This window comes from Lipophrys pholis (assembly GCF_963383615.2).
Source record: "Lipophrys pholis genome assembly, chromosome: 1".
Lineage (NCBI taxonomy): Eukaryota > Metazoa > Chordata > Actinopteri > Blenniiformes > Blenniidae > Lipophrys > Lipophrys pholis.
Window position 1 is genome coordinate 39363660 of NC_137635.1, and position 15682 is coordinate 39379341.

Genomic DNA, 15682 nt, shown 5'->3' on the forward strand with positions numbered 1-15682 from the left:
CTATAATAAATTGTATTGCACAATCCACAAAAGCATTTAAAGGTGACAACGTCACAAGGAATACTAATAAAGAAAAGTATAAATGATAAGATAAAAAGTGAATCTTATTTATCATTAAACTCATTTTGAGTAAATTGGGCTGAGGTTGCTGTGGCGTCTTGATTCAAAGAGAAGAAAGATTTTATTGATTTATCAGCAGTGCAAGCTGACTTTAAATAGCATACCATGTCAACAGAAGATTGCACTGCTGCTGGTGCACAAAAGATTCTTACAGATGTTGAACGATGCCAGCCGTCTGACCTGCTTTGACCCTTTTAGTATAACATCTTGTGTGTGGATTCCAGTGCATTCTGTTGTCCAGATGGTAACTCAGACTCGACACCAGCTCCACCTGAGTGCCTCTAATTCTGACCGGAACAGGTCAGGGCCTCCTGTTTTAAAAGTTTACAGTCAATTATTTTGTCTTTGAGGTTTTAAGCCGCAGGTGGTTGTTAAAATGCCAGCCAACAAATTGTCCCACAATTATCAATCTGCCTAATGTCACTCTTGAGGTTCACGTTTCTTATGGAGTTTGACTGGATATAACATCCCTGAGTTGTGAAGTACATACAATAAGTAAGAAAATTTGTGTTTGAAAGATTATTTCTTGGTTGTAACAATGCTTCTTGGCAATCAATGTCACCCATCCACTAGGAAACTGGAGTACCCAGAGAAAATCCACATGCAAACAATACACAGGAAAGGTCTGGCCTGAACTTGAACCGATTGGTCTGGCTATGAGGCCAGAATGTTAACCACTCGCCAACACAGTGCCTATAAAACTCAGAACTTTGGAAAACCGTTCAACATACCTTTGTGAAGAACATGCTTTTGAGTATTTAGGTTGTTAAACTCTTCTCTGCAAATACCAAACAGCCTTGCTTTGTTGTTGACTCTTATTTGGTGGATTGGATGATTGAAGTCTGAAGTAGCACAATTTTTAATTTAACAATTCTTTTAGTCAACAAAATACTTTTTCTTAACACTTGTTCAATCAATAGCACAACCCACAGCCCTTGTGGCTCATCCCACAAATGTACGTTCTTCACAGATACTGTACCGTGATCTATTCTTGAAAGGAATATTGTTACAATCACAAAAAATCCCTTACTATATGTACTATATAATTTAGTTTTGATATTTTAACTCTCCAATGTATTTCTTATGGGGAGGACTATATTTAAATCAGACTGTACAGAGAAGATCATTTTCTTCATTTGGGGATTGTTCTTTTTTTTTAAGCTTGAGAAACATTTTTTAATTGTCTTTCTTCTTTAGTATTTTACTTTCCATAAAAATCAACACTGAGCCACTGAATACATGAATATATAAATTTTTCTAAAAGTTTATTGATCCACTTGAGGTTATTTTACTTATCTAACATCGCGGCAGCCTCTACCCACTATTAAGTAAAACTACCCCAAATGGATTGAACTTGAAAATCTTTCCATGCGTAAAAACAATTGAAAAATATCCAAAACGACTTATTAAACAAACAAGTTAGTTGTCAAGATGGAGCTGAATCACCAAAAAACATCAACTTTATTAAATTCATAAATACACTCATCAATATAATTACATTTTTAACATTTTAACCAACACAACTTGTTTTGCTTTTTGTTTGAACAGGCAATTAAAACAATGCCAACCCTCTAGGCTAAACCTCAAAGGTGAGACACATAAAACATTGTCAATAAATCCCACTATCACAGTCCAATGAAAGCCACAGTCACTTCTAAAATATGCCATCAAATATGCCAATGAAAGTCTCCTCTTCTTTCGTCTTGTAGCTGAATGTATAGAAAGACGAAGAAGGGAAATGCATTGGTTAACAGTGTGGTGAAAACGAGAAGTAGTGTATATCATGCTACATAACAGGATTGCTGTCAGTTTTTACAAACAGAATGTATTTTAATGAGTCAAAATAAAGATCCTAAAGTGATGAAAAATATATTGTCAAAGTACCTGGTGTTTAAAGATGAGCTGGCAGCTGCTGGGATGTTCACTTCGGAGAAGAAATCAAACCTTCTGGTCACTTGGGCGACATTAGGTAGCTTTGGTTGGATGTCTGGTTTATTAGCGGCGATCTGCTGGTTGCAAATGTTTGTTGGCTGCAACAAAAGAAAAAAGGGAGGGTCTGTTTGGGAAGTCACTCCTGACAGGAGCTAATATTTCAGAAAAAGATACCACATATATTTTGAAAGAAAAAAACACAAATTAAAATGTTGTGTAATGAATTCCTGGAATGTTTATTTTTCAACTGAGCACAACCAGAAACACCGTTGCACACATGTCCACACCTTTTCCTTCCAGTCGATTGTGATTCTCTTCTGCGATGTGACTAACTGAGGCAATGGTGAAGATCCAAAGTCTCTGAATTCAGGATTCAAGATCGACGTCAATCTGAACCACAAAAATGATGGAATTTTAGCAGGAGAATCTATTTAATATGGATTTTCCCAACCTTTCTTTTCTTTTTTTTTTAAATTCTTGATGTCAAACTATTTATCCCTCTGTGATTTGGGGTGATGTGTGCTTTATTTGTTGGCCTTACCTCTGTGCAGTAGTGTTAATGGTTACACAGGGTTGGGCCTGCGAGCGGCTGAGAGGTGGTGGTGGTGGTGTGGATGAAGCAACAAAGCCTGCACAAAGCACAAGAGGAACTGTCACAGTTGTGAAATACATCCTTCAACAACAATATTGGAGGTTTCTGTAAACATCACAGTGGGAGTGTTATAATAATACTAATACATGAGATGTGAAAAGCAACAGTATTGATTTCTTTGTTGTTTCTCCTCGAATCAACCATACCTGGCGTGCTGTACTCGGGACGCCGATGGGTCTGAGGTTTAGCATCAGCTGTACATGAGGGCAACAACGTCTCGCTGGCGTGTACCAGGTCTTCGTCGTCAAAGTCACCCCAGTCACCATAGTCCTGCCATTCATTCCCAAGCTCAAAGCAGACTCCTGGTATCTGGTCAAAGGAAGGCTTTTTCCAGGGCGCGTCCTGGTGGGACCTCGTGGTTGAGGACGCCGAGCTGGTTGTATTCATTTGATGTGAATTCTGTTTGGATTTCTGACTCCTGCCACTCATTTGTGGGAATTTCTGGGAATCTGATGATTTTCAAAAATAATAAAGACACCAATAAATCGTCCTGCATGTTTTTGTTTTGTGTGTGTGTGTGTGTGTGTGTGTGGGGGGGTGGGTGTCAATGTAAACAAAACAACTTTCACGTATACATTTGCAACATTTTAAAGAACGCATATCTCCTAAAATAAATCCCTGGTTGTTTGCCTTTGTTTTTCTAGTATCATAGAATTTCTGAATGTGTGGTACTGTGCTATGTGTAAATAGTCGTTCCAGCATTACTTACTGGTAGTTTATTGAAAGGTCAAAGAAATCTATCAGGATGATACGAGTTGATTTTGATTTGATTTGAACATGAAAACCACCAATGTGTTTTGTTTGCATGTAAATTTGACTATAAGTAAATAACAATACTTTGATAGTGGGATGCAGAAGGAGTTTGGGTGGACTTTTCTATCATCTGGTGCTCATCATCCACCTCGTCATCATAAGCTGATTTGTTTCATGCATGTGGGAATGTGTGGTGTTTTAGTGGAATTACTTGAACCCATTACCTCTATCAAAGTCATTCACACTATCCATGTCTCGATTGCAGTCTCCACCTGTCAGATCAACCACAGCGTGCGGTCTCACTGAGTCCTTGTAGTGGATTTGGTCGTACCTGCAGGTTTAATTAATTGAACGGAATTATGGCAGTGGATCATGTCTACCAATTCTATTCACAAGGACGTTTTTTTTATCGTCAGTCTTATTGACACGCTTGGATTTGAAATGTTCCCTTTGCTTACCGGCAATTAGGACGAAGCATCTCTTTGGGTTTATAGGAAAACTCCGTCATGCTGGCAGACACAGACTCCTCATTCATTTTCAGCTGGGTAAGTAAAACAGAAATACTGAATTTTCTTGCAAACATTGATATAAAGTTTATCATGGTCAGAAAATTAAGTTCCCAAATGTATTGAACACATGATTGAGAATTTTAGACGAAAATGTTCCCACTTTCAAACATTGTGTTTTTACCTTCAGGCGTTTGACGGGGGTCTGCTCCAGTGTGTCACATCTGCTCCTCAAGTCTTTCAAATAGGAGGTGAAACTGGATTCTTGGTTCGAAGACCTTTTTCGTGTCATGGTTACACCTAGTTTACCTTAAGGCAAAAAGCACAAGCGTTTTGATAAATGGCAAGAAGAATTCTTCAGTAACACACAGTAAATACAAACGGCAACAAAACACATGCAGAGTCAGAGATGTTTCATTTTACTCACAACAGTCATGAGCACAGAGTTCCTTATTCTTGCAGACGTGGTTACAGCTTCTTTTATTGCCTGCAACTGATGCAGACAGACGGTTTCAAAATAACAATGCAATACGTAAGCATCAACAAAATGACCAACAACAAATATCTAGTGTATTACCTGGGTCTTTATTGGATGTGACATTTGTAATCTGAGTTGTAGTCTGGTTTGCAGACAATAATCCCTTGGTAGACTGCAGTGGCCCCTGTCTGGTGGGATATTGTGTTGTGGTGCATGGATTCTCAGCCTTCCAGGCTGAAGAGTAGTACAAGCTGAACGTTTGTTGGACGTCAAGGCCCGCTACAAACCAGACAAAAGGGAATCCATGAACAGTGCATCTCAGCAAGTATGAGATTTCCCTTTATCATATCAAGAATGGTAAATGCCTAAAATTAGGGCTTTTAAAACTTTTAAATATCAATCGTTATTAAAAGAAAACATGATCTTACCACAATGTCAGCTTCGCAATATGTAACAAACACTGAACACAAAACTGATGGGATTATAAACAAATATATTTATGTATTTAACGGTAACGTAGAAGGTACTGACGAGTATTATTATGTCTTTTAAAAGCTAAAGGAATTTCTTTGGTTTACCATAGTCTGCGCTGATGAGATAAACAGCTATTTCTTCTCCTTTCAAGGCCTTTGATACCTCGATTTTCTTTGACCAACTGCCAGACTTCAATAACATCGAGTCACTGGAAAACAAAAGGATTGCTGCTGAAAATCAATAGAAAAACAAAAGTGGATACTCTTTGTTATGATTCAGTGACTGGGCCATTGAGAATATAGGATATGTTGAGGACTACTCTTTGGTGTAGATGGAGTTTGCGTGTTTAACACGTTTTCTTGGGCGATGAAAAGCCAAAATTGGTGTGAGCCAAAAACACAAGTTTGTTTTTTTTCCTCACGTAATTTTCTGTAGAAAAACCACAGTGTTGTCAGAGTCTCCGACGATCAGGGAGACGTAGTGGTGGTCTGAGGTTGTTCTCCTGGATATCAGCTGTGCTCGGTTCATCAGGCTCACTTTCACAAGAATCTCAGCAGTAGTCTTGCTGTACCTGGGAAGCTACAATATACAAAATAGATGCACACAGACTTATAATAGAGAGGACTGAGACAAACAGAGCTTCATTTAACAGTAGATCTGGGATGGCAGACTAAGAAATCATTTAATTAGAAGAAGACATCAGAAAATGGTGGTTATTTTCAAAAAACACAGCTTATGGAACAAAGTCAGAGTGGAGCTCCAGTGGGGTGATAATGTGTCACATCCTCAAAAATCACGATGCAGTTTCGGAGTCTCATGTGAATCTGCATTTTTATTACCTAACAGGTAAAATGGGGACGTTTGTGAGGGACAAGTAGAAACAGAACTCAGGGACTTATTTACCTGCTCCAGAGTAACGTCATACTTTGGGAGGTGTACAACAGATTCTCTGATTTGGTTTCCAAATGGTGGATGTCTGTTAAGAATCTGTATGAGAAACATAAAATAGGTTGAAGTTACACCAAAATCTTAATTTCATTTGCTTTACATACTTTTACTCGTTTCTGCAGGTAGAGCAAATACCAAGGTATCAATAAAGAATACAAAAATGAAGAGGGAATGGAAAATGAATTTTTGGGAATTGTAAAACTTTATTATATTGATGTATTATTACTATTAACTTTATTATACAAAAACTAGAACATATTATTTCTTCTCATCGAAGGCCATGATAGTCACAATGGAAATTTTAATAACTGATTTGAATATAAAAATAACAGACAAAACCATTCCGTTTTATATATTGTATTAAACAAAACTCATGTCTGCTATCAGCCCTCATCATACTAACATTTGAATTTGGTGTCTCCAGTATCATTCAAAACCAATTTGTTCATCAAAACTTGCATTTCACAGAACTGGTGAAAATCCCTGCTAACATCAGCCTGAAGTTAGACGATACTTTCAATCACAGGGATCACGCAGAGAAAAAAATCCCGTATGCACGATTAGCCTGAGTGTAGTGAGACAACACAACAGTGCTATCCACTGCACTATTATGTTGCTTTTAAATGTCCCACTAAATGGTAAAATAAAAAGTTCTGAATGATAGAATTAAGTTTGAGGTTTAAATGTTTTTTTTTTGTTGTTGTTGATTTTTCTAAACACAAACTGACCAACTCGAGCTCTCTGGGGTGGGTTTCCTCTATTTTGCTGAGGGTCGTGAGGCCAGCGTTCACCATGGCAGTTGACAGACTCTGGCCTGAAAAACACAGCCTGTTATTATTGAATATTACAATTCGCTTGATTAATTGCACTTACTTATTGTAGAGAAACTGAGGTACGAATATATTTTATCTAACACGTAAATTGCACAGTGCATTCATGTCTGTGGTGTATGTTGTGGACACTGCAATGTGTTTACCTATCTTCTCCAGCTGTTTGGACACGTAGGGTGAGTTTTCCCAAAGTTTGGCTCGAAAGCACTTAGCCAGGATGAGAGCGTTGAGCACGGCAGAGAAACAGGTTGTGGATCGCTGACTCAGAAGCTCAGACAGACCTGATTATAAACAAACACAAAGTTTTGGGGGTTTTGTTTTGGGCTTTTTTTAAATGTTGTCAGAACAACTTCTTTCAGTTTGTCTCTGATAGTCAACATACATTTACTGATGCGCATCCCAATCCTGAAGATCTTTGCCGTGTCCTGTGTCAGTCCAAACTCTTGAATTGAGATGTTGCCCAACTGAGCCTGAATCAAGCTACAAGGTAATACAAACACCAAACAATCCATACTGTGCACTCGAACTGGATGGTTTTCCAACAGGTAACAGACTGGATGACTCGACTTACCAATTCACTTTCATGTCATTGGATTTGATTTTTCCTTCCATGGGAAATCTGGGAAAATAAATCAAATATCACCTTGTGTATGTCTTGAACCATTTTATACAATAAGTTCATATAAGGGGGAATGAATGTCGCCTTTGATGAGGCAAAGCCTTCCGACCTGATGGTGATCCTGTTCTTGTCCCTGTTCAAAGTGTTCAAAGACCTCTTCTCATTCACTCTCAGCTGAATGTCACTGAACTCCCTGCTCTTTGACACCAGCTCGATCTTTCAAAACACACAAACAGCAACAACCCTTTTGAACTTCTTTACGCTGCTTAATCATGTAATGACTACTGAAAGACGAGATGTCCTTGAACGAGAACCAAGAGTTTGGTTTAACCAACACAGTGAGAAAGAAAGGACAGCAGGTCAGACATTTCTGCAAAGCACCAAGGATAACTCTGTAAAAGCAAGGATTCATAAGCAGCCCTACAACACAGGCTCTGGGTGTAGCTGAGTAAAGCTTCAGTAAAATAAATTAGTGAAGAAAGCCTACCAGGTCAGACAGGTTCTCAGTGCCCACCACTTTACTGAACTGTTTCATGGTTTCAAATGCAACACAATACCTGGCCATCAACCTGCCAGCCTCTGCAACGACAAAAAGTCTGATATATTTCTCCTTAAAGCGCAGAAGGAAATGCATTGCTTAAATGCAGAGATTTCACCACCAGAGATGTAAAAGATTCAGATAAGGCATTCCCCAATAATCTCAACTAACTCCTCTTTGACCTGAAGGTTTGATGTTGATGTCCTCGTCCATATCGATCAGCTCAATGGAGGACAGGGAGTTCAAGTTCTTCAGACATAGCTCTAGAAAAAAACCAAAAAAACATCTTAAACTTCAGCAGTGAAATTGGGCACTACTGTGTATGTAAGAATAGAAACTTGAATTAATTCATAACCAAACCTCCTTATTCCAAATTCACATGGAGAGAACAGATATTATCTACCTTGCAATTTTGCTTCGATACCACATCTGTCTAAGTCAGCCGAGAATCCTGAAACGACAAGACACTGACTGGGTTTGTAAAGCTTCAAGTTACATCTAACACTGACATGGACGGTGGACAGTGTTCCTAACGGCTGCTGTGTGTTTTGGGGTCTGACCATAGTATGTGGGGTTCTTTAGGGCTCTGATGTACAAGAAGGTGGAGCGTATCCAGTCCAGAGCCATGCTGACGTTGCTGATGGTTTGGAGAACAATTTCAGCGTTCAGGTGCTCCACCAGGTGGCCATGTAGGCTGTGGAAACAAAGCGTGCCATTATTTCATGTATTAGAGAAAATTCCTCTCCTGTATGTGTTTCTCTCCGAATGAAAGCAAGAGACTGAAGTGACACAGGTTTTTATACCTGCTCTCAATGATTTCCATCCCACTCATTAGTTTACTGTATTTCTCTTTGGTTTGAATCTTGGTCATTATCACTGCAGTGGCTGATGTGTCAAACTAGTAGAGGGAAAGCACAAGAAAATGATCTTTTCATGCAAGGTGTTTCAAAGAACGTTTTGCAAGACGTAAATCCATTGTAATTTCCATATTACCTGTGGTCTGCCAGCCCGGCCGATCATCTGCAGCAGGTCAGCCTCGCTGTACTCCTCACAAGAACCTGCGACATACTGCATGGTGGACTTAATCACAACCAGGTGAGCTGGCAGATTTACTCCCATGGCCAGAGTCCTGGTGGTAACTAGGCAGCAGGAAGTGCAGCACAAATAACAATTGAACCATTATGAAATACAAAAATTAGGGTTTTTTTATATGGTGAAGTTTTATTTTGAGATGACTTTAGTCTTAAAGGCCAACATTGGTGTTTGTTAAACATTTCCTAGAGTAATAAATATGTCCAAAAGAATCAGGAATATATCAGTCTCTTGCTATTTAACCTTCATAAAAATCAAACCATTTTTTATGACTTGATATACAGACATAGATACTAGTCTTATGGTTACAGAGTTGGCCTTGTGGTGTGTCGTAACAATTTGTGCGAGTTCTAATTAAACTTGTGATACCTGTCCGTCCTGTTTATGTTTTGTGATGAGATGATAATGTGAGAGCAAAAAATCAAACTGTATTTGTGCCTTACAGAGAACAGGTAAGTCTCCCAGAGTGAAGGCCTCTTCTATCATCTTCCTATCCGACACATGAACTCCTGCATGGTGGTAACCGACTCCTAGCGTCACCAGATCTGGACCACAATCACAAAAGTTAAATTGGAAAAGTAAATAAACAATACATGACACGATGTCTGTTTATGGCTCAAAGTCGTTGTTTAAGGTAAAAACATTTTGACACATCCAATTTTTCCCTTTATTCAGCAGGCAAACTTTTCATAGGTCTTCATGATACAAGTGATCAGTTACAACTTGGTCCTCTGGGAGAGAAAGTGAAGTTTTTCCAGCCCCCCCACAGTGCTCAAAGTTGCCCATTCTTACCATGAGGTTTGTATCCAGTTGACAAGATTAAAATATGTAAGAAATCAAACTTGGACTTAAACTACCTGTTCACCCTCTATTTATGAACAACAGTGTCAGAAGCGTGATTTCAAGAACAAGGTCTTACCTTTCAGTTTTGAATCCAGAATAGAGCTGGCATATTTCATCAACCTGCAGATTCAAGCAGATCACAGGATTCCAGGAGATCAAGTTGTCAGTGACATAAATTCAACTAAACACAATCAATCAGGACGCACTGTACCTTTGCTTGTGTTCAATGCTCATCACGAATCGAGCATCTTTGGCCAGAACAGCAGCGGACTGTTGGGCTCCTTTCCTCGTGGAGCAAAACTAATAAAATACATAACATTCAAGTTATGAGCTAGACTGACCCACACCTACATCACTTCATCATCGTACAAGAAAATAAAGCAAGAAAGCTCAAACTCGAGGAAAAACAACAACAACACGAATATTGGACCCACCACTAGTGCAGGCTTCTGATCAGAGTAAGTCTGTATGATGTTGGCCATCCTGTAGTTAAGTGACAAGTCAAACTTGAACTCTGACTGGTTTGAGCCACAGGGGAATCCCAATATCACCTTCCTTAATTTTACAGGACGATGGCTCTCGTCCATATCCAGACATGCCGCCGGGCCGCTCTCATTTGCCAGCCACTCAGCTATCTAGGAACAAGGATTGGGACGCTCAATAATCTCTCAGAGGATACTGATTAACAGGAGATATGCAGCAGAAAGTGCTTACTGACTCCCTTCTTGTGCTCAGGCACTTACATCAGATATGTTGGGTATGGTAGCTGACACAGCCAAAAACCTCATGGAGAGGCCTGCTTCTGGATTTTGTGAGGTCCTGTAGGCATGTACTGCCTTCATCCTGCTAACTACCACCTCAAGGGTAGCACCTCGGATGGCATCCTTTACCACATGAACCTGAAAAAAACATTTTTCATTGTTCAAACTAATACTGGTAAGTGGGTAAACTGAAGCTAGATCACATAATAAACTATTGTTAACATTGATTAGCACAATTGGGGGAGAGCTCAATGCTTCCCCACATCACATTCACCAAAATCAAGATGTGCTACCATTTTTAATGGTTAACCTTCGGTCAAATCGAGTATTTAAAGAAGCGACTCTATGTGTCATACAAGGGCTACAATGTAGCTCGGTCAGTGTCTGGTTTACAGAGCAACGACCAATGTGTGAGCAAAAAAATAGACACTCACTGACCTCATCAATAAGAAACAGCCGGACCAGCTGCAGCAAACAGTTGTTCCTCCATCTTCTCGTCATGCTGTCCCACTTTTCCTGAGAGAATACATGTAAAGTTTATGAATGCATGACAAAATATACTTAGGTAATATAAGAACACAAGATTCCTAATAAAAGTTAGCTTCAAAACGGTTCTCTCCCTTTCTTTTTGTTGTTAAACTGAGATGCCCCATAGTGTCACACACCGGCGTGGTCAGGATAATGTGGGAGTCATGGATCTCAAAGAAGTCATCAATTTCTGTGTCTCCAGTCAGCTCCTTGCAGATCAACCCGAAAGGGCCAAATTTCTTCTTCCAATTCTCAAAGCACTGACTGCAGAGAGCTTTGATAGGGGCCACTGGCAAGAAAAAAGAAGGCATCTTTTTTAACGCCAACTTTATATCAGAGAAAGACCCTACAACTGTAATTAAATCAAAAGTGGCATAGGGGAAATTAAATGCATCATAAAGTCTATTTAAAAAATACGCTAAGGCAAATTCAACTTGAAAGAGAACAACAAGCTTATTACTAGTAAGACCAAACAAACTAAATGTTATCTTATAATAACTTTTTAATTGTGGTTTTGGTTGTTGTGATTGTGGTGATTGAAGAGTGAGCTGATCAAGCAGAAACAATGAGTATCTATGAAGCCACAACAGCCAGGAGTCTTATGTCAAGCTGCTGTTTTCATTTGCATGTTCTAACGATATGAAACAACTCTCGCTGTGAATGAGCCACATTTACTGAGGCTGTTCCTCAAGAGGTATTTAACAGCTCATCCCCATTCAAATTGAATCCTCACTATATACAGCTTTGACGTCATTCCAGGGTTCCTGTGTCTCCATCAGCAGGCGGATGATGGCGAGCTCAAACAGCACTGTTTTGCCAGATCCAGTTGGAGCACATGCCACAAAGTTTTTATCTGTGTAAAGAACCTGTGAACAAACCAAATACTTTACTTTAAAAGATAATTTCCTTATGACATGATATGACAAGAAATGTTGTTTATATTCTTCTGTATATTATCTCTGTTGTTTTCAAAAACTACTTACATCATCAAGAGCTTTGGACTGAACGTAGTTGAAGAAGGGGAACTCATTAAATACAGATCTGAACTTGATGGCTGTATATACACCATGTATTCGGAAATCTAACCACGCCTCTTGTATAACAGTAATTCAAAAACTCGACCACACTCGAGACACCGTCCAACAATTTTGAATATTCACTATACAGCAAGGAAAAGGATACGGATTTCAGAAACTGGTCGCAAAACTCCAGAACCAGTGGAACCTGAAATGTGACGAGCACATACCATGTCATGACTTTTATTTTCAGTCAATTTCTGACAAAATGACACCTTATAATGTAAGATCTTTGCAAACAGTGAACATGTGAAATTAAGGCATTCTGTCCAGGTCAACAGTAACTCACTGGAGACTACAATGAGTTAAAAGGGCCTAACTGCTACCGTCCACTGCTCCTTCTGTTCCCCACCTAGTGACCAGTGTGCATCATTACAATTGAGCAGTCAATGGGGGTAGCTCACCTCATTTCACCTCATCCCACCCAAACACATTGTGGCAGCAGCTGCCATGGTGAGACATGGGCACACTCATTATCTGCAACGCTCTATAGAAGCTATACCAGCACTTTTTGATAAACCAGCGCTACACAGCGAGCGCAGTGCCAGTGTGCGACAGTGTCAAGTGCAGTGTGACACCTTGTATGTGGAGCGGCCGCGGCGTCATGGGCGGAACGAAAGCTCTCTTTGTGCCCTTGTCCTGCATCTCTGCATGTGGCGCCTGCTGCGAGGGTCGGCCGCTCGCTGCAGATGAGCCCAGAGGAGGGGTTGAGCGGGGGGGCTTAGAGGGAAAAGGAGGCGCTGCGTGGCCAACTGTCGCCTGTGGTGGCTGAGGAGGAGGAGGAGGAGGAGGCACTGTCGTCATGGCAACCTGACTGAGAAAAGTTTGAGGTGTGGATGTTGTCTGGCTGCCGCCGCCGCCACTGAGGTCATCCATTTTTGAAGAGTCACCTCCACTGGTCAGCACGTGCAGCTTGAACAAGCTGTTGGGGGTGGGGGTTAAGAATTTAAAATGAAAAAGGAAGGAGACAGGGTGCTGCTGCAATGGTGTCTAAAGTGGGTCGGTATTCTAACAGCTAGCCACAAGGCTATCATGTATTTCATAACATATTAATGTTTTATTTATAAATCTTACTTGTACTGCACAGTTTTATCTTTAACCTTGTTCCATCTTCAATGCATAAAAAAGGTGTTCCCCGTGTGTCTGTTCAAAAACGCACTAAATAGTCCTTCAGGTACAGAAACACATCCCAATAAAAACGTTTTTGATCTTGAAATTTTAGCACATTCTTGTGTTCTACTATTGAATTGTTGGCTGAGCTTCTTTAACATACTGCATATTGTGGATCATTTTATAACCCAAAAATGTTGAAAACCTAATAACCAATTTTTAAGTGAAGAAGTGGGCCTCATATACAGTAATGACATTATTATTTCTGCTAATCTAGAGGAGTTTCCATATTGACCAGGTTTTCACGTACATAGTTATGAGGTATTTACTGTTGAAATGAGGATATTGATACCTTCCCAAAGTGCATTTAATACAGGATGGACAATATGGACATTTCTTTTTCAATTTTTCATGAATGTGATGTAATTCCAGTAAGAAATTAACACTCACCTTTTTCGTAGAGGTGGGCTTTTGTTGCAGTTCAGAGACAAAAGGCCGCTCGTCGTTGGATGACTAGAGACCTGCAGGCTCTCATTGACGCCACTGACACTCCGACAGCTATCCTGAGGGTAATCCCAGAATCCCTCACCTCCGAAAAAGCCAGGATATCTGCTTTTTGATGTTGGCGCCTCGATGCAAGCTGGACTTTTAAAAGGAGGCTGAAATGTCTTTTTCTCTGGAAAACGAATTGAGTAAATTGAGGAAGATGAAGAGTTCCTAATAAAAGTTTTTTCAGCTGTAATCTGGTTCTTTTTGAAAATATAACTCTTATAATCAGGGCAAAATGTTTCACAGATTTGATCACATAACTGACATAGTAAAATAACATTTCCTTACACTTATTTGATATTTATGTGACAACAACAGAAGATTTTCATCATTTATTGTTTATGTGAAATCTGGAATGTTTTTTTAATCCTGTTTGAGCTTTTGTTTAATTAACAGTTTATTTAAATGGAGCTTTATTAAGCATAACACAGAGTTTACTCAAGTCAAGTGAAAAGAGCTCAACATACTGTATAGAGTGGTGAACGCCTCTGCCTCCTCTTGCATATCTTGAGTTGCTGGTATATGATTGAGAGACGGGGGTTCTTCCAGTTGCCATCGACTGGCCTCCTGAGGCATTGGCTTTCTGTTCAACATAATCGAGAAAATACATTAATGACTCAAAGAGGGATGACTGGAAAAGTAATGGAGCATTACGTCTGTTTTACACTTACACTCTGTGTATATTGGGTTTTTCAGAAAACTTCAGGTCCAGGGGAAAAGCGCTGTCGTCAGGGTCCAACATCTCAACAGATAATGCAGACAATCACACATTTAAATACAAAGTCAAACACTCATTATCAGTGGTCAGAGATGTCTGTCTTAAAGGAAAAGACAAAGTAGAGATATTTATTAATGTCAACAATATATATATATATACTTGTATTGTGAATATGACAGGAGTTGTGTTTTGTAAATGCTGATACAAATTGGAAGCAGCTCTGGTCCAGCAGCTATGGAGAACATGTACAATAAAAGTGTTTATCAATCATTGTTTTTTGAATATTTGTTTAAAGAACAGTTAAACTCTCATTAGTAGCGCAAAACCCAGAGGTTTCAAGCACATTTTAGTTCATGCAGCAGTGTATCATTTTACAGACTCACAGTCATGGATTTATTGCTCAAGCTATTTTGTTAGCAGAAGTGTTGATATCTATCCCAGCTGCCTCTTGCTCATCGGTTGTTCATTTTGGATCTCAGTGTTACTAAATGTTACTAAGACAAGGCGACTGACTACAGCCATATTTAGACAGCTCCTACAAATTCAGGTACTTTTATTGAACGTTGCAGTTATTATCTCTTGCAATGTGATTGAGTGAGCCGGACTGAACCCTCTGGTGTTGGTTTCTTCCTGAACCTGAGGTTCAGCTGTCTCTCCTTGAAGAAGGGAGAAATAGCCTCAGCACGGATGTGAAGATACTTCTGAATCAGTTCAATGGGTTCATAAAAATATTCACAGACGATTCAAAGGATCCAGTTTCGGGGAAAACAGGGATTGGAGTTTTTGTTGATGAGGAGAATCTGCTAACCAGCATACGCACATCAGATAACATATCTGTTTTTTCTGCTGAACTTTTGGCAATTGAAAGAGCTTTAGACTGGGTGGAGCATAATAAACCAAAAAACAGTGTCATATGCTCGGATTATGCTGCTGCTTTGGTGGCATTAGATGAAGGTGCTTCTAGAGCTCGACCTGATCTAATAATGAAGATCCTGCACTGCCTTTCAGGAATTGAAAGGTCTCAGTTGTCATGTTTGTTTCATGTGGGTGCCAGGTCACTTGGGAATTGAGGGAAATGAAACTGCTGATAGATTAGCTAAAGAATCCCTGACTAAAGAAACAATTGAATTAAATGTACAAATGGGTAAAGGGGAA

At 39.6% G+C, this 15682-nt stretch overlaps 1 protein-coding gene across 1 annotated transcript; it reads right to left on the reverse strand.

Annotated features, from left to right (window-relative positions):
• Positions 1–1553: 1553 nt before the first annotated feature.
• hfm1 (helicase for meiosis 1) lies at positions 1554–13765 on the reverse strand. The gene is made up of 36 exons (XM_080458335.1): positions 13711–13765; positions 12729–13072; positions 12257–12298; positions 12058–12128; positions 11808–11940; positions 11212–11363; positions 10985–11062; positions 10529–10684; positions 10220–10420; positions 9997–10085; positions 9862–9905; positions 9386–9487; positions 8844–8989; positions 8654–8748; positions 8411–8544; positions 8254–8301; positions 8033–8113; positions 7800–7891; positions 7422–7528; positions 7265–7312; positions 7076–7173; positions 6840–6974; positions 6592–6677; positions 5819–5902; positions 5337–5494; positions 5020–5123; positions 4541–4720; positions 4391–4456; positions 4148–4272; positions 3916–3998; positions 3682–3788; positions 2851–3153; positions 2594–2681; positions 2340–2442; positions 2005–2150; positions 1554–1829 (listed from the first exon to the last, which is right to left on the reverse strand). The coding sequence occupies exons 2-36, from the start codon at positions 13024–13026 to the stop codon at positions 1775–1777; spliced, it is 4038 nt and encodes a 1345-aa protein (XP_080314461.1). The 5' UTR covers positions 13027–13072; positions 13711–13765; the 3' UTR covers positions 1554–1774.
• Between the last annotated feature and the right edge of the window lie 1917 nt (positions 13766–15682).